The sequence below is a fragment of the Papilio xuthus genome, unplaced genomic scaffold (assembly GCF_000836235.2).
Source record: "Papilio xuthus unplaced genomic scaffold, Pxut_1.1 DF827597.1, whole genome shotgun sequence".
Lineage (NCBI taxonomy): Eukaryota > Metazoa > Arthropoda > Insecta > Lepidoptera > Papilionidae > Papilio > Papilio xuthus.
The window spans coordinates 312534-330713 of record NW_013531052.1 but is presented as its reverse complement, the minus strand read 5'-3'; the positions used below and the strand labels follow the sequence as shown (position 1 = coordinate 330713).

Genomic DNA, 18180 nt, shown 5'->3' with positions numbered 1-18180 from the left:
ATACTCCAATATTACTCCCTTTTATCCCTATAAATGTTTTTGCATGGGTAAATAGATTTTTCTTAGTCTCTCTTAAATCTAGCGTAGATGGCTCAGGGATTAAGCACTTGACATGTGATTTGCATATCCTGGGTTCAAATTCCGCCATGTATCTGACGTTCTTACAGTAGAGGCAAACAAAGTGATGTAACCTGCGCATATCTGCGAAGGAATTCAAAGATACGAAGTCAACCAACCAACACTGAGTTAGTGTGGTTGACTAATGGGGTAGTAAGCCCAAACTTAGGTTAGGTAGGTAGATATTGACAGTAGTGAGAGACAATAAAAAGGTACATTCTTGGACTAATAAATGTATTTTATAGATTAAAAGTTGACAAAATCAAATTCTCTATCCAATTTCAGAGTTAGAACTAAAGATTCCTTGACACTATCCCAGTTTGCTTTAGAATTGTCTGGGTCGATATCATGTGGTAGTGCAAGCTTCAAGTAATATTGCGGAGATTGAATCGTAACACTTTTTGTATCAACAGTCAGTTCCACGTTCTCTTTCTTATCTCCTGGTAGTTTGATCCTCACTACAAGGTTTTCGCAACTCGCTGAAGATGGTGTTTTCGGACCCATCTGTTAGAAAATACCAACATTTAAAAATAAGAAAAAAAAAACAAAGAATTAATTTTCTTTTTTAAAGGTAATGTAAAACATTATCTATGGAAGCAAGGATATACCAAACATCTTTAAAAGAAATACTATTTTAAAACACCCAAGACGTCTCAATGATTTAGCTTTTATAACTATTTCTACTATAGTTCTATTTAATTAAAGGATCTTCGATTGTCCTAGCTTTGTTATAAATTTCATCAGACAGGTAAGAACTCAAACTTTGACCGTTATAAATGCCTATTTCCACTTGGTGCCTAACCGCGCGAATCGAGCCACGCGCGACTGTCATCTTTTATTGTAGTCGCGGCTGCAGCAGTGGAAATCTCGGGACTCCATTTAAATAGCAGCCAGTAGCGCAGCCAGGTGTAAAGCGGTAATTAGATCTTATGAACCTGCAAAAAAACATCTTCCGCGCTGACAGATTGCTGATAATTCATAGTATATTCAGGAGCCTTCCTATCACCAGCTCCACCGCCAGGACCAGCTAAACTATCAAGTTCTGCTGCTTCTTGCTCTTCATATTCCTCTATTGTGCGTGGTCCTTTTGTATCATTCGTACTAGGACACGGCACTTTGTCTCTATTCGATGTTATTTCGTAACCTAAAATTTTAAATACTATTTTATTTACCTAAAGTAATCCATCATACGATTAACGAAAACATGTAGAACATAATATCGTAGATACATTAAATGTTGTAAGTGTGAAATAATAAAATTTCTTTTTTTTTACAGGCATATGTATTCCTTCTGTGTCATAAAGGAAATATAAGTTTGGATGAAGAGCTCCCTGTATGTTGGACACACTGTATATAAGTAAATATGTTATAGTAGTTGTTATCGTTGAGCAATAAATTTATATAGGTCATAGTACGGTTCTTAAGATGTATAAACCAAAAGTCTAATTAATTTAAAAATATTTCATTGCAATATATCGGTCTCAATTCAAAGCATACCTTAAATTATTAATATTAGAATGTATGGAATGTTTAACCTTGACATAGAAGATTTAATCAAAACATCAACGTTTACAGTTGATTTGCCGTCTCTATCGGAATATTTCAACAACAGCCATATCTAAATAAAACCTTATAAACTAAACATATTGAAATCTTCAGTAGCTAGAATTGAAAATGACATAAGATTGCCAACAGATGTCGTTGATTGTAGCGCAAACACATAAATTTAAAGAATTTAAAGTGATGACTCAACTGTGGAAGATATAATTTTTTTTTCTTTTGTAAACTCTCTGAGTTCTAACATGAACCTAATATAAATGAAATAAAATGCCTACCTGAAAACGGTAAATCATCCCCTTGCAAGACTTCAGGTTCAGGCTCTCTTAATAATTCTTTCAATTTGGTCATAGCATCGTGTGTGAATTCCATTTTTGCTTTTATTTGTAACAACTAACAACAATAAGCTAAACGATGCTAAATTTTTGCAACAATGGAATTCGAATTCACCGAGTCTTACAATATTGACAAAACACATTTGAAATGTTACCATAGCAACTGTTTTTTTTTTATTTTGACACCATCTTAGAATTGATATAGAATATAAATTTAACTGACCAAATAAAAGAACTTTAAAGAATCTAAAAATATTTTTAAATAATTTCATGTTCATTTTTCTGAAATTGTTAAAAAACTTTAAATAGTAATTTAAAGTTTACCATAACTTTCTCTTTCTTTCTCTACTTATTTACTTCTTAAATATATACTCATTGCTGGATTATGAACTTTTTCCCAACAAATTGAAGCAAATAACAAAAGTACCAAAGTAAAAATAAATTAGATTATTTACAACATTGTTATGAATATGTTAGTTTAAAAGAAACACAAATTATTTTTGAAATTATCTATATTTAATTATTCAAACAGAAATTACATTGTTAATTTATTTGCAAACTCTATTACAAAAAGTGCAAATATAACTTGAAAAAATTTAAGGGAAACCATCATCATCCTCCTCTGCCATTTCCTTAGCAAGTTCAAGATCTTGTTGTTCTCTTTCTCTACGTTCTTCAGCACTTTCTAACTCCTTTCCATATGACTTAGGAGGATATCTCATTGCCTTTACACTCTGGTTATGTAAATCCAAACAGAATGAAATTCTCTGATGAAATGCCAACTGGGGTTCCCTTGTGCAATACAGATCAGAGCTCTCTTTGTTGCTCATGTAACCCTTTTCAGGGTCAAGAGTAGCCTCAATCACTCCATCCCTGATTGCTTTAGCAACAATAAATTCAGCATCCTCTGCAGAGTCCAAGCCCAACTTCCTTGCAATATCTTTGGGTGAAATGCGTGAATATGACAGACCAATTGAACGGATTGCAGTCTTGATTACATTCTGCCTTAGTCTTAAGATCAATGTAAAAGTATGATCGGTCCGGAATTGAGGTCCATAATTTTCAAGAACTTCTCCAAACCTCTGTAAGTTACCCAGCCTCACAGCTTGAGTTAGCTGGAAGTAAGGAGCCAATGCTTTTCTTAGCTGGGCTTGACGGAATATAGCACGTTCAGGTATATCACCCAGCAGCAGCTCCACAACAATAGCCAATTTCTGCACAGTTTGACGGAAACCAACTGCAGCGGTCTGTGGAGCTTTTCTCAATGCTTGAACTAAGTGCTTATGAGCATCACTGTACTCAAGCCTGGCTGCCTTAATTCTACCAAGATAATACAAAAATCTTGCCCACTCATTGTTACTAGCATTCTCAGGAAACACAGACTTACTGACCAATTTATCAGCTTGGTCATATAAAGAATAATGGAGGTAATTACGTAAAAGGCAATTAATTAAAACTGCTTGTCCTTCATAATCATTTCGAAGCGTCGATGTACGCAAACGCCCATGGAGTAATCCCCTTATCAAATCTAACTTGTTAGTAAGTTCAAAAACGCGAGAGTGATAGAAGTAGCACTTGGCAGCAATCAAATCAAGAGTTCTTCTATTCTGAGCAGTAACCTTGTTCATTAATTGCTGAGAACACTCTGTCGCTTCTTCGAGCTTGTTTGTGTCTAACAATCGCAGCAATATTAAAAGATGCACATAAGCATCTACCTCAGGAGCAGGCGTTTTTGGAGCACTCCTTGAGCGAGGTGCTTCAATTTCTACGGCTCCTGGTACAGGACTTTCAACAAAAGAAAGTAAAGCTTCTTTGTCTGAATTCGATGGAAACAGTTGATTTATTATGGCACGCAAAACATTGCCATTTAACTTCCTCCTTGTGCTTGGGATAGATCGTAATACTCGCATAGCAAATCTCGGTTCCTTGGATGAAACTGCTTTATCAATTTGTCTGACATGTTCCCGTAAGTCTTGAACAGATAGTACATCAGCATCTTTCTTCACTTCACTCATTTCAACATCGCTCACTCCTGCTGGGCTATCCGCATTTTTCATTTCGACATCTTGTTCAACCGGAGCCATTTTCTGCTATTTTGATACTTTCTTTAATAAAGATTTGTTATATTAAAGATAATAAGAGATTTCAGACAAACCAAAACTAAATTTTCATGCTGGCTGTCAGTCTGTCAAAAAATGCCGAGTAACACTTACGTTCGGCTACACTCATTTACACTTAGAAAATACCTTTGTTTTGGTTTTGGTAAAGATAATATGAAAAATTGAAAATTTCGACCGAAAAGAATGAAATCGTAATATTTGACAATTTAAAAAGCAAACTATTGACTAAAATTTACAATCCAATCCCGATAACTATGCAATGCATTATATCAACATCAATAAACATTGAAAGTTTTCAAAAGGCAACACTAGTTACTAGGGTCTAAGAACAGAAGAACAGGAACACAGTCTGTCAATCAAACATAAAATGTGTCAAACATGTTTCAACATTATATACAGATAAAGTAAATCTTTTTTTGTCTCATAACTTGCCCCTTTCCTTACACTATGATAACAATTTAAACAAAGTGCATTGCGACATTGCGAGTTCAATTTGTCATTAGCTGTATATTATCTACAATAAAATGTACAATATTTTCCTCGTTCTTAAAATTTATAGCAGTGTTCACAACACTAAATATGGGGAATTCTCTAACATGGATAATATTACAGAACATAAAGTCTTGGGTTTCTTTGTTGATAATAATCCTTCGAGCAGCTTGAAGTAAACTGTCTCATTGAAATAGTTTTTGAACATAACAATAATGTGGGTAGATTATTTATTTATAACTATGTTTATACAATATTAAGAATTGACAATTTTTGATAGTGTCTACATGTATAAGAAAAATCAATAACAGTACCGATTTTACTATTTCATAAATTCATAGTTTTTTTGTTTTACTTGCTAAACAATAATGTAGTTTTATTTATGAAGAACAAGGTGATATTTTGATGTTTATCTTTATACTAATTAACAGTAATATTTGCCTTGTGTTCTTAATAAAGGAAGCTTGAACGTAATTCATCTTTTTGCAGCCTTTTGTGTATTTTTGTGTTCTTTTCTCGCTAGCTCTCGCTCTCTGGCCTTGGAATTGCCATAATTTTTCTAATCCATAGACTATTACAGTATAGACAAGATAAAACTACTAGCATTGCTCTTAGTTGCTTAACCAATAGGTATAGTAGTGGAATACTGATAAAAAGCTTTTAACAGTTTTATTACTAATGTTACAATCGAAAAGATTTGTATTATTACCATCAAATTATCACCACAAAGGTGTGTGCCAAAAATTATAAGCTAAAGGAGAGCTGCGACTGCAGGGGACCGGTTGATTCTTTACATAAAATTTCAATGTGTTCTGGAAATGGTTTGCAAAGAGGACGTGGTATCATGGTTTAAAGAATTGGAAAGCTATAAACGCATAGACGCAATGTGTACATTGTTAAACATGTGCTTACCATTCGAACTGCGCTTTATTGGCACCTATTTGGAAGAGCTCGGTAAGCGGGATTTTCAGGAGTTGCGTGGTGCCGAACTTAGAGCCAACAATCCCACAGATCTGGCAGCTGATATTGGCGGCGCCAATTCAGATCCGAGAACGCGACGAAAAATGGCTTTATACGTATCATTATTACGTTCATGTAATTTTGTTTGTGCCACCACATTGTACAATGAAATGGTCAGTTTAGAGCAGAGTGGTCTACTGAAGGGTCTGTATGGTGATCTTTTGGAGGAGATTCTTTTATTGTATACTATGGCGTTACATCATCCTGCCTTTACGTTTGATCAGAAATCACATTTTGGTGAAATATTAGAGAAGTTGAAACTTGAAGACCAGCGAATACATTATCAAGACCAGCAAGAGCACATTATTGCACCTGTGAGTGGTTGCCATAATCAGTCCAGTATTGCACCCAATATGTCTGTTCCGCCACCCAATTTGCCTGGCTTGATACCGCCACCACCTGGTATCATGTTTGTCAAAACACCTGGGGTTCAGGTCAGTGTCACAATCATGGTAGTTCATATTTGTTTTCATTATAAACTGCATTTTTTAATCATTCCATTGTGCACATTGACAAACATATCATTGGGTTAAGTCATGTAAAATGTAGTGTGTTGTTTGTGTAATTCAGAATTATGTTTGCTCAAATACTTGTTATTGCTCTATTTACATTTGCTATTTTTGGATGACTTTTAAGTAATTAAACTTTTTTATTTGAATGCTAATTAAATGCCAATAAGGAAAGAAAATTTCTTAAAAATTTCATAAATTAGTGAAGGTTAAATCTTAAATTGCTTGAAATCAGTCTTTTATTACAAGAAATAACTAATTATCATATTTAAATAATTATCTTACATGATTTTAATTATCTTAATTGCATCAAAGTGCTGGTAATATTGCTATTATTAATACCTGAAATTGAAGTAATTCCAGCAGTTAGATAAATTTCTTTAGTGAAAAAGTAAAAAGTGATGGCCTTAACTATGATATCCTATCGGAAATTAGGGAGTGCAGGTCAAATAATTTATTATTTGGTAATAGGTCAAATAACATTTTTGTGACCATGGTAATTTTATCACTTTAAATAAAATGTTATTAAATCTGTTAATTATACATTTTCTTTAAAATTGGGTTATTGTTTTATGTATAAATGTTGCGTAACTGATTTTGTTACTTAGACTAATTTATTCCTATTACAAAAAGAATCTTTATGATTTGGGAATCTTATATTTCATAATAATATAATACTTATATTAGTGCAATGTGGAGCTTCCTGTTTATTGCATTTGTATTGTTTATTCAAATTTTTATTACATGAATTTAGTAAATAATGGGTTTGTCTCACATTTTATGCTTTAACTTTACACCATTTAACTTGTATCCATTATTCAAATTCACTTTCTTCATTTTACAATTATAAAGTATAAAATAGAGAAAAATTGTGAAAAATAATGTTATGATTGCCATCAATAGTCACACACGCTTGTTTACAAATATTACATCTTTAGTTGAGATATTGAAACTAGCTATATTGTAATATCAATAAGCAAAATTAATAACAGTATTATTATTAATTAGTTCAATTGTTTTAAACAAATTAAACAAGATGTGAAAATTTAGTACTGATAGATGTAGGTGAGTGCCAAGTCTCAGATGTGGATGTCAAGAACTGATTTGGAAGAGACAAATTACAAAGAGAGAGCACAATAGTTTTGAAGTAAATAAAGAATGGTACATTCAAAGTTTTGATTAAAAATATATCTTAATTTCCAGCCTACGAGCACTGATGGTGTACCTGAATTAAGTTCACCGCCAGTTCTGACAAGTGCTGGTGGTGTAGTGCCAATCCTAGCAGAAGTTACCCATGCTCCACCTGGACTGCCACTTCCTCAGTACAACATGACGGAGTTCATAGGACAACATGGATGGCCTGCAAATATTATTGTATCTCCACTAACACAACCATTAGAGGTAATATACTTATATATTAACATCCTTGCCACAGTTTAAAAAACTATATTTAAAGTGTATATACAACAGCCATACGATAACATTTTTATCCCAATTTTGGAGCGAAAAATCCATTTGTGAGTTAATGTTTCTATGTGTGCACCAGTTAAAATTTTCCTTCGGTTAATTTATTGTTAAAGCATGTAAAATAATATTGACTAACTTGAATATATAATCACAATAATTCACTCAATGGGAGTTTAAATAATTTCAGGTATTAAATTATCCTACGGCGGCGGGTGCGCCTCAGTCGCCTCTGATGTCGTCCCCGGGCGACAGTCGCGCGGGCTCGCCCCGGGCGCGCCGGCGTCCTTCCCGCGATCGCTCGCCGCCACTACCGCCGCTGCCCTCCGCTGTTTCAGATCCAACTCCCTTGCCACACATTACTGCCAACTTTGACAATTTAACAGTAGCTGAGGTATGTTGTCTAATGTTATCGTTATATAACACATTTTACCCTTAACTCACCAAAGTAAGCTAAAAATTAATTTTTCAACATTTATTTGGGGAAGGAGTATTATTTGGGCAATCTATTTGTGGGTAAATTTTGAGTTACGTTGTAGGCAACTTATTTTCTTTTTCCTTTACAGATACGACATAATATAGGAGAGGATAGGTTACGTGAAATCAATGCAGTACATCAACAATATCGATCATTAGAGAAATTGAATGGAGTAAGAAGACGAGCGGGCGCGTACATCCCGCCTACTCGTTCGTCATCGGACAGCGGGTCGAGTGCCGCGTCGTCGCCGCCAGGGACTCCCGCGCCTTCGCAGCGCAGGGCCACACCTTCGGGGCCCGCGCCCGCGCCTCAGATGCCGTTCCTCCCCTACCCTCGGCCCTTCGCCTACCCGACACCCCCGCCGGGTTTCAGACCGCCCCAGCCGTCTTACGCGAACGGCGAACCCCCACCATATTCGACTCCGTCATACGCTGGCTTCGTTCCCGTAATATACGCACCACCTAAACTATCGTGTTGGAACTGCGGCGCGGCCGGCCACGCGGGCCACGACTGCAAGGAGCCCAGTATGGAGGAGATGACTCGAGCCGGTGGATATCAGCTGGATTTCGGTGGCGCACCTCCGGATTCAACGGACAAGTAGCATTGGTGGCCTCGCTGAGGTGAGTTGTTGACTCTATAAAGCGGTCTGCGTCGTCGCTTCCATCGCAGGCAGGTAGCATGCGGACGGCGACTGGAATCGGGCGGAGTACGTTCGCTCAGCCGGGGCGGCACAAATACCCTTGTTTAATGCAATCTGACATTTCTCTATATAGATTAAAATTAACAGTGTGTGTACAGTGGTAGTGTTACATGCGCTTGCTGTAACGTATTTTATTGTGGTGGTAATTAATGCGCATCTCGCTCTCCAGTGTATTGCACTTTCAATAATTTATTTTTATAAAATTCTAGATTTAGGTTAAATTTGAATTTTGCAGGCGTAGATAATCAAGTTGTTATATGAATCAGTAGCGGGGCAATCTTCCTGTGCTAGCACTACTTGATACCATATACTTAGTCTGTAAAGATAGAGAATGCTGACTTACCTACCATCGTAATATATGGTAGTCTTGTTTGTATTTTTGTTCATCCTGTATTTGTCTATAATGGGATTATGCAGTTAAAATATGAACAAAAACCTTGATAAGATATCCATTTACGCTAACTAAAGTAAACAATCTAGTGACGATATATAAGTGAGCGTAGGCGGGTATTGTTACTTTGAATGCAAATGAAAAATACTATTATAGCAATCTCTTTAAATGTATCTTAATATGTCACAAGTTAACTTTTATATTTTCAATTCACTTTAAGATCAATAATTCAGTCGCAAAAATGTTTCGTAATTCGATTGCGTTTTGATCTGTTTGCACAAGCTTTTGTATGTTATTGTGGGTTCGCATTGCCCAAGCATTTGGCAGTGGACACCACCGGTTTGTAGTTTGGTAAATAAGTATTTAATATAGTCCCACAAGAATCTTATGGCAGTTTTTTGACACTGACAGGAGGGCCTACAATTTTAAGTGTTACCAGTGAGCAAAAATTTTCTAACTTCTTTCGAAAGTCGTCCATGTTGCAACTCCAAGCAATTTATTTGCTACTTGTGACCTGAGTTCTCGTAGTAATTCCTTGCTATTTTGAATTGATACATCATAACACCTGCAATAAACCTGCATGTCAAAACAACATATGTATTTTGAAAATGGTAACATTATACGGTACTGCCACACTTATTGGTCAAAATATGACGCTGTCAAAATGACATTGTTAGTTCACATATTTTCCGATTGCCATGAGATCCTTGTGGACCTATAAGCTACTGTTATTAGCTGTTACTTTGTAATTTTATCCCTTCTGCCCATTTTGACCATAGTGCAAGGTTTTAATGGATTGATTGAAAGTGCAGTGACACTGTAGTTTTGAATTGTTTGGTTTTAGAATGGAGAGGGAATTCCATGATTTTATAAATTCAATTAGTGTACATACTCAAGCGTTTTTGCTTTCGATAATGGATAATCAGTTTTGATACATTCTGATACTCAAATTAGATATGGATATTTTTAAAAAATTTAAAAGTAATTTGAAAACCAAAAAAAAAATGTTTAATTTAAAATTGTTGCTTGATACTATCTATATAAGTTTTTAGTGTTTTAAGATTTATAAATAACTCTTTTTGTGCCTTTGTATAAAAATTTAAAGGGAAAAGATATTTGAAATTATGGTTATTCAACCATTAATAATGTCTTAATCATTGCATAGTAATCGTTTCTGTCGACTTTAGGCTATCCACTTCTCAGAAAACTACAAGCCTATCATTCAGTTTCCTTATTATAAGATTCCTAAGGTTAAATGATCTATTTTGTGACCTCTTACATTATCTCCATGTTGTCGCATATAATAATAAACAAAATGGTAGCAACTATCTCTGTCTGACATTATTAGAGCAAAGAGGTGAGAGCTTACATAGAGTAAGTACTAACTACATTTTTATATTTGTATATCAACAATTTTATTTAAGTTAACAATAAAATGAATTGGCGATTAATGAATTTTAAATAAAAATTAAAAAAAAAACATAAAATTATATTTGACAATTTGTAATTAGGTAAAGCAAAGAAATGTTACAGTTTTTATTGTAAACTATTTGTAACTAATGTCATAGAGAATTGTAATCTTTGCCTACCTCCTTTCAGATTGTGAGGTTACATATTGTTTATTACATGAATTACAATTTAAAGACACTCAATGTCCAGTTCATCACCAGTAAACATAGTTTTAGTGCCATAAACAAAATTGTATGTAAAAAAATATGCCAGTAAAAATTTAAATAAGATTACGTGTTTTGGCCATAATTTAATTAAATGAATTTATTTTTATTTTGTAGTGACAAGGGCGAAAGTGAAATTAAATTATAATAGCTCAGTGGCGCCCCTGTCAAAATGTCACTCTAACCTTATCGGACTGTCATGTTTTGTGTCATATTTTACTTCTAATCAGGCTTTGCATATCTTCTGACATAACTAACCGCTATAATAGCGTTACCCGGTCACATTGAAGTTAGGTTATTCTATCTTTAGCCTTCTTTAGTATTATTCTTGAATTTTTTTATATTTAAAGTCCGTGTAAAATTTATATTAAAGTTCAAGTTTCTTTAATTCATATTATTTACTCTTTAAACGTACGATGTAACTTTAAATTTTAGTACATGCCCATTAGTACAAGTAGATTTGTTTTTAGTATAATCAGCGTAGGACAAAATAATTTTAAGAGAGTTTTTATTATAATTTTTAAAATTATCATTTTCATATGGTTTGATGAAAATGATACGATTGTAATGACATTAAACTTTTGGTGTAATTACATCATCTCTAATCGTTTTATTTTATTAGATTTTTTCAATGATTTTGCACCCGAGCTGTGGAATTCCCCGAAATTCTATATCTCCACATTTTTATAAATTAAAAAAAAATGCAATGTAATAAAAATATATTTTGTAAATTGTTCAATATTCAAAGTTGGAACATGAAATAATTGGTTATTAATGTTTCCTTTGATTCAAGACTGATTTCTGATAGTAATTGTTGATTTTCTCTGATTCCGAACGTTCGAACGCCACAATGATGGAGTAAACTGGGACGGGAATGTGAGACAACAGAATGAAATCTGATTTTATATTATGACTGAGCACAAACAGTCCGCATATTAAATTGAATCCATACAGAACAAGGGATTATTTTGATCAAGCTCACGAAATGCAATGCTCTTAAATTTTTTTTTATCATATAAGTGTTTTATATAGTCATTGTAAATAATTAGAAATTTTTAATAGATATAAACTCGTGAAAATTCGACGCGTTCGTATTTTGTAAATAGTTCCGTTTATATATTTAGTAAATATTTAGAGATTGATTATATTTGTAAATTACATTGTAATAATAATAATAATACGAGTGTCCCAGTGTTTATTTGATCATTTTCTCTATGAACATTGTCACAAATCACAATATTGCATTTGTATGCTCGTCGTTGTTGGCAACAGTCAAATTGGAATGGTTGTACGATTAATTTTTTTTTGCATAATTATATTTTTTTAAACGGTTACAAATGTACGCGGCGGTGGGAGCCTGGGCTCGACTGCGGGTCGACCTCACAACACTCACATTTGGAACTAATATAAAGATAATATTTAATTGTATGTTTACATAACTTAATTTATAATCAAAAATGCAAACATTACCATAATTATGTTTTGTTTTTCTTTATCTTTCGATAGTTGTTTCCATAACAGCAGAATTACAACAAAATCTCTTTTAAAATATGTTTGTAAAATGATCTCTATCGAATGAAATTGAAAATATTTACAAATTTAATTGTGGTATTAAAGAGTAAATAAAATATATCACTATTTGACTCCACTGTAATGTTATGCGTTTTTTTATTCTCCATTGTTAAATACGAGTAATAAGGTACTAGTGTAAAAATATATCCATGTATCTACCAATCCTTATGAAGGTTGTATGTCCACGTATTGTAATTATTGTGTTATTTAAATCTTAATAATTTTATTACGATATTTAAACGAGTTAAATAGATTAAAATAGGATGAATTGTAACTTAATTGTAATATATATAAGTATACTTTAGCCCATAACAGCAATGGCTTTAGAGACAATTTGTAGTTTGATGAATTTAGTTCTTAATTATTTCATTGAGGTTAAATAACATTCGACATGTGATAAGTACAATTTCAATTTGGACTATGTTTTATTTGAATTAGATAGAGTTAAATACATCGATAGACATGATAATAAATTTTGATGTATCGGTAAAATTGCATGTTCATAGATCTTCAATAAATTCACATAATGTTTGTAAAATTTATGATAGTTTTAAGTTAGTTTTAGATACTATTGCCAATATGGTTATAAAGTTCGCTGTTGAAGAAAGTAAAGAGCTCACCGAATTGTTCTATTACAAAATGAGCAGGAAATATATTTTGTTGAATTCTGTCCTTGTCTATCTTTGTATTTAACTCTTTAATAATCTGTTAGAAAAATTACTATACAGTGCAGCTTTATTTTGTACTAACAAAAGTATGAAGATATTTTTTTACTTTGTACATAATGTTATAAATGTGATAATTAAATTTTGACATAATTAGTGATTGTGATTTAGTAAGGTGTTCCAGATTTGCAATTACAATTTGCTTTACTAAATGTTACAACTGCCCTACTGCGTACGTGTTCATAGCGTTGTTTTCCCATATTTTTTATATTTGGGTACTTATGTATAAAGTGCTGTTGTATTGTCTACTTATATATCGAATAAAAAAAAAACTATTTTCAGGAAATTGAGTGTTTCGGCCCAGTATTGTAAGAGCTCTGTGTCCCACCAATGCTGTGAATCATTTGCTTCCTGGGAAATAAAAAAAAATACCAAAATCTATTTCGATTTTTATTATTTTTCCTATCAATGGACTTATTTTATGTTTTAGTTCATTTTATCATTGAAGTACTCGACAACACAAACATTAACTGAAGGAACGGACTAAAAACCCTTCAAACATGTTCATGTTTTACAGAAGGTCGACGTAGTGATCAACCGTCCACTAACTTTAATGTGGATTAATTCCTTAATTGTTAGCCGATTTCTTTAATATATTGATTCATTTGGTCTAGTTTTGATAAGTGGCCGTCGAAAAAAATAGTGGACAAAGACCTGGGGCCCATAGTTCCCAGGACGGATCCGCGGTTGACTGCATGTTATTTGTCTATTCAATAATACGTCTATTTCGTTACGTAATGAATAATTAATAGATTGCAGATAATACGGATGCGCTGACGTATAATAATGATACACCGTTTCCGGATGCCTTACGATGTTGCGTCATTTCCGATAACGTTAACCTACTTTTATATTGTCCTTGTTATTCTTATAAAGTAGATAGTAAAGACATCATTATTCTTGGTGGCCTATTATATAATTAAAATGATTAATCTTATTTATTGTTCGTGGGGACTAAAATACCCATGTTATAATGCAAAGGCTGTCTCGCAATGGTAAAATTAATATAATTCAAAACTATGAATCGGTACATTTTAGTACACCGCATTTAAATAGATTTCCAACGTTCTGTTCTCTGTAATTCAGTTTATTGTATTTAATTCAGATCTAAGCAAAACCAGAAAGCGATTTATTTAGTCGACTGATTGAACGTTGTGTTGATAGCTTGATAGCTCTATGTTTTCCTCGAGGTTTTGTTTTTAAGGAAGACGAATATTGGAATAAAATTTCTATGAACTGATTCCAATAGGTACTTCGCTATTTGCGGTAGCTTTATCTATATCGCTATAGTGTCTCTATTTAAGATAGATTAGTTTGACAATTCAATTGAAAATTCACTAGAGATGGGTTGAGTAAAATCGATTAAGAATTTTTTCGATTTTCGATATTTGTTCTCATAGAACCTCTAATCAAAAATATCATGGTTATTGATTTTGAATAACAACATAAATAGAACTGTTTCTTTCTATTTCTACTTTATGCTTCATAAACATAAATAAATATGACATTAATCATAAATTGCTGTGTTGACGAACAAAAGTTTTTTTTTAAATTAATTTTGCGGTGCATAGACAAATAACTGTATAAATTCAAAAAGTTATAAAATAGATAGATTATAGGACCCATTTGTTCTATTAATTTTATTACAAGACCGAATCTCGATAGTTCACAGTTATTCGTTGTGCGCGACGGTTCGACACAATGTCAACCGTCTATTAAGAACAACATTTAGTCTTATACAAAATTAATTTGTTACTTTATAAGCGTCAGTTGTCAAACTAATCTATTTTAAATGAACACACTATAGGTACATTTTTAATATATTTTTGACAAGCGGGGAAATTATACTCAAGGACACATAAATTAAAAAAAAACATTGTAGGTACTTTTAAATTATTATATATTTTCCTTAATATACTACACTCCATGTCTCGCTGCTTCGTATAAATAAATTCACTACTATATAAATATTCTTCAAGGTGAAGGGTCACATACCATATGGTTAATCACACTGGTTGGCAAGCGGCGAAAAGATATTGCGTTGTTAGTCAAAAGCTTTTATATCTCAACTGCCACAAGCAAAGGTTAACTAATAATTTTAAAATTCATTATATCTTTGAAATCTTCATTAAAGAACTCGCTTAATGACCAATTACCGACTTTGAGTGTGACAGTAAATGTAAATAAGCATGGTGTAAGGCTTATTGCAAAAAATATACCCCATTATTCATGTGACCATTTAGTCCGGTTGAATAAAGTTAATTTTTCCCCGAGGTCTCATTCCCATTCATTGACTTTAACGATCGTCGTCAATAAATGTCTACGTAAAATCTGATTTTATCGTATTGAAATATATTTTTTCATATTCATCCGATTGGAAATAAATGCAAATATAAGGGAAGACTTAAAAGTTATTCATAGATTTATACTTGGCATAATTATCGTGATTAATTACGACAAATTGTTCTATTTTACTGAATGGTTCCTAATGAAATCAGATATATTTGAGGTTATGGAGGAAATAAGATATTTGTTGTTTCGTATGAAAAACATTTCAGTGTTTTTAAATTATGGCAAAATAAGAATGTTTATTATAACACGGTCTTCTTCGTATGGTAAATATTTATAGCTGTTTAGCTTTGTTCCGGATTTCGGGAGAAAATTTAGCGTTTTCTAACCTTATGTTTTTTCAACTAAAAGGTTTCATCGGTATTTATTACATCCAATAAAGTGTTACTTAAGCTATTAGACGTAAATATACAGCATATTTGTAAGGGAGCATTTTAATGTAAAGTTATTTTTCGTACAAACTATTTTTTATTACAAACAGAAAGGAAGAAATTGGAAAATAGCTGTAGTAGTCACTAAAACGTTCTGAGCAACACCTTTTTAGGTGAGACCTTTCTTAATTTTGTATTTTTAGAGTTTCGTACCTCATAGGAAAAAAACGGAACCCTTATAGGATCACTTTGTTGTCCGTCCGTCTGTCTGTCAAGACCCTTTTTCTCAAAATCTCGTGAAGGTATCAAGCAGGAATTTATTTGTTTTATATTATGTAAAATTTTCACTACATTGGTTGAAAATTCTATTGAATACTGTTTTAACTAGGGTTTTAAAGATATTTCAATACGATAAAGTCTGATCTCGTGTTGACATTTATCGACGGTCGTTGTTTCACTTAATGAATGGAAATGAGGCTTCGGCAAAACGAAGTTACTGACGCTAATTAATTGATTTATATAAAACGACTTAATATATAAGCTAAATAGTATGTAATGAGTATGTAGTGAGCTTTGAGCATGAAATAAGTAATTTAAAGTTGAAAAGTATTTAATTACGTTTACTTTATAAATTATCAAGTGACTTTTCTTATTTCGAACGAAATTTAACCTAATCATTTTCACACGTTGGTTTGTCTTAACTCAAAGTAATTATTTTGATGGAAAATTACAAATAATCAAACCATCAATTAAGCTTTAGCAATTAAGTTAATGGCGGCTCACATGAGTTATTTAACTGTACTGAATAATTGCTAATTTATTTGCATATTCACTTCTCTTCAGTTTCTCGGTCAGTTTTTTTTCCATCATTAGACTGAGATAAATAAAGGGCTATTAATTTAAACGAATTCTTTTTTATCTCACCAGACGGCAAATTTTGTTACACTATGTATTTGTAGCTATCGCCCGCGACCGTCTGCGCTGAATTAAAAAAAAAACTTAATTAGTACTCTATGTTTTCTGCTGATTACGTCCTAAGTATATGCCAAATTTCGTTGAGCCGTTCTGCAGATACATTCCAACAAACATCCATCCATTCAAATAATGCATTTATAATAAGTAAGATTAATATATAAAAATATCGAGTGATGTTTGTAGAGAAAATAAGTTTTACTTTTGCTAACAGACCTTTAAAAATAAATCTTGTGACCATCGAACTTTCTTTCAACTTCTTTAAAAGTCCTGAATAAAATTTAAGACTTTTGAACAGCGATGTTTTAAACTTATACCATTTGCAACTTTAAAATCTTATTCTATTTTCTTGTATATAAATTTAATGGCCTCATGAAAACGTATACAAAAAATTAGCTATCAATCGGGGCGTCTCTGGTTTCTTTCTATTTTACTATTCAACGTAAAACCACTGCATTTGAATAACGTAACTTACACTTTACAAATATAGTATAACAATTAGAAGAAACAGTTATTCTTTATAGTCGCAATTAAAACAATTTGAATCGTTTTAAGATGCTCGGGAGTTTGAGAAAAGTTTTTATTCTTATTTTAATCACCAACAAACTTCTTATCTTACTTTCGCCTTTCAAAATTATTAACAACTAGCTGTCGCCCGCGACTCCGTCCGCGTGGAATTAAGAAATATAATGAATAGCCTATGTTCTTCCAGACTATGTTCTACAGTTGTGGAAAATTTCATCAATATCCGTTGAACCGTTTCGGAGATACCTTCAAACATACATCCATCCATGCATCCATCAGCACCTCAAAACTTTCGCATTTATCATATATGTAAGATAAGATATTTATGATTAATAATATCCATAAAATTTTGTTATGTGTACATTAACGTAACATAACAACGACTAGAGCCTAGACTAATAATATCGATGTTTAAATTTTTTTTAAACTCACTTAAGTATCCGAGTCGATACGTTATTAAGTATTTATTTTTAGTAGAAAAAGTATCAGCTTTTAATACTATTTCAATAGGTTTAATGTACATAAGAGTAACTTAAATTACAAAGTACAATAAGTGGAAGTAAATAAGAGTACTTAAACGTGACTAAACGTTCACCAGAAAGCTTTTCATGTTATGTAATTTGTTTCAACAAGCGTAACGAGCCGGCTTTAGTTTATAATTCGGCTCACATACGCTACGTCTCATAGCCTGAATTTATGGTTACAAGTAAGGAATTGAAACACATAGTAAAGAGTATAGTTAAGTATGATTTATGATACATCGTCGTCGACAGCTCATTATACGTTCCCACCAAAGAGCTCTAACCCTACCCA

General features: G+C 32.7%; 3 protein-coding genes across 4 annotated transcripts; 1 reads left to right on the top strand and 2 right to left on the bottom strand.

Moving 5' to 3' along the window:
- Positions 1 to 337: 337 nt before the first annotated feature.
- On the bottom strand, positions 338 to 2156 carry Dnaaf6 (dynein axonemal assembly factor 6). The gene is made up of 3 exons (XM_013312741.1): positions 1953 to 2156; positions 1053 to 1261; positions 338 to 621 (listed from the first exon to the last, which is right to left on the bottom strand). Exons 1-3 carry the CDS (start codon positions 2044 to 2046, stop codon positions 364 to 366), a joined length of 561 nt encoding a protein of 186 aa, XP_013168195.1. The 5' UTR covers positions 2047 to 2156; the 3' UTR covers positions 338 to 363.
- Positions 2157 to 2550: 394 nt separating this feature from the next.
- Rpn3 (regulatory particle non-ATPase 3) lies at positions 2551 to 4131 on the bottom strand. Its single transcript, NM_001312714.1, is given in 1 exon segment — positions 2551 to 4131. A coding segment is annotated over 1 exon segment (1488 nt). The 5' UTR covers positions 4094 to 4131; the 3' UTR covers positions 2551 to 2605.
- A 1077-nt stretch (positions 4132 to 5208) lies between these two features.
- LOC106118352 (zinc finger CCHC domain-containing protein 2) lies at positions 5209 to 10203 on the top strand. Of its 2 annotated transcripts, none has more exons than XM_013313005.1 (4): positions 5209 to 5952; positions 7351 to 7548; positions 7802 to 8005; positions 8178 to 10203. In XM_013313005.1, the coding sequence occupies exons 1-4, from the start codon at positions 5437 to 5439 to the stop codon at positions 8688 to 8690; spliced, it is 1431 nt and encodes a 476-aa protein (XP_013168459.1). In that variant the 5' UTR covers positions 5209 to 5436; the 3' UTR covers positions 8691 to 10203. The 2 variants fall into 2 exon arrangements, with proteins under 2 accessions (XP_013168459.1, XP_013168458.1); XM_013313004.1 differs by having other exon boundaries at positions 5209 to 6072.
- The last annotated feature ends 7977 nt before the right edge of the window (positions 10204 to 18180 follow it).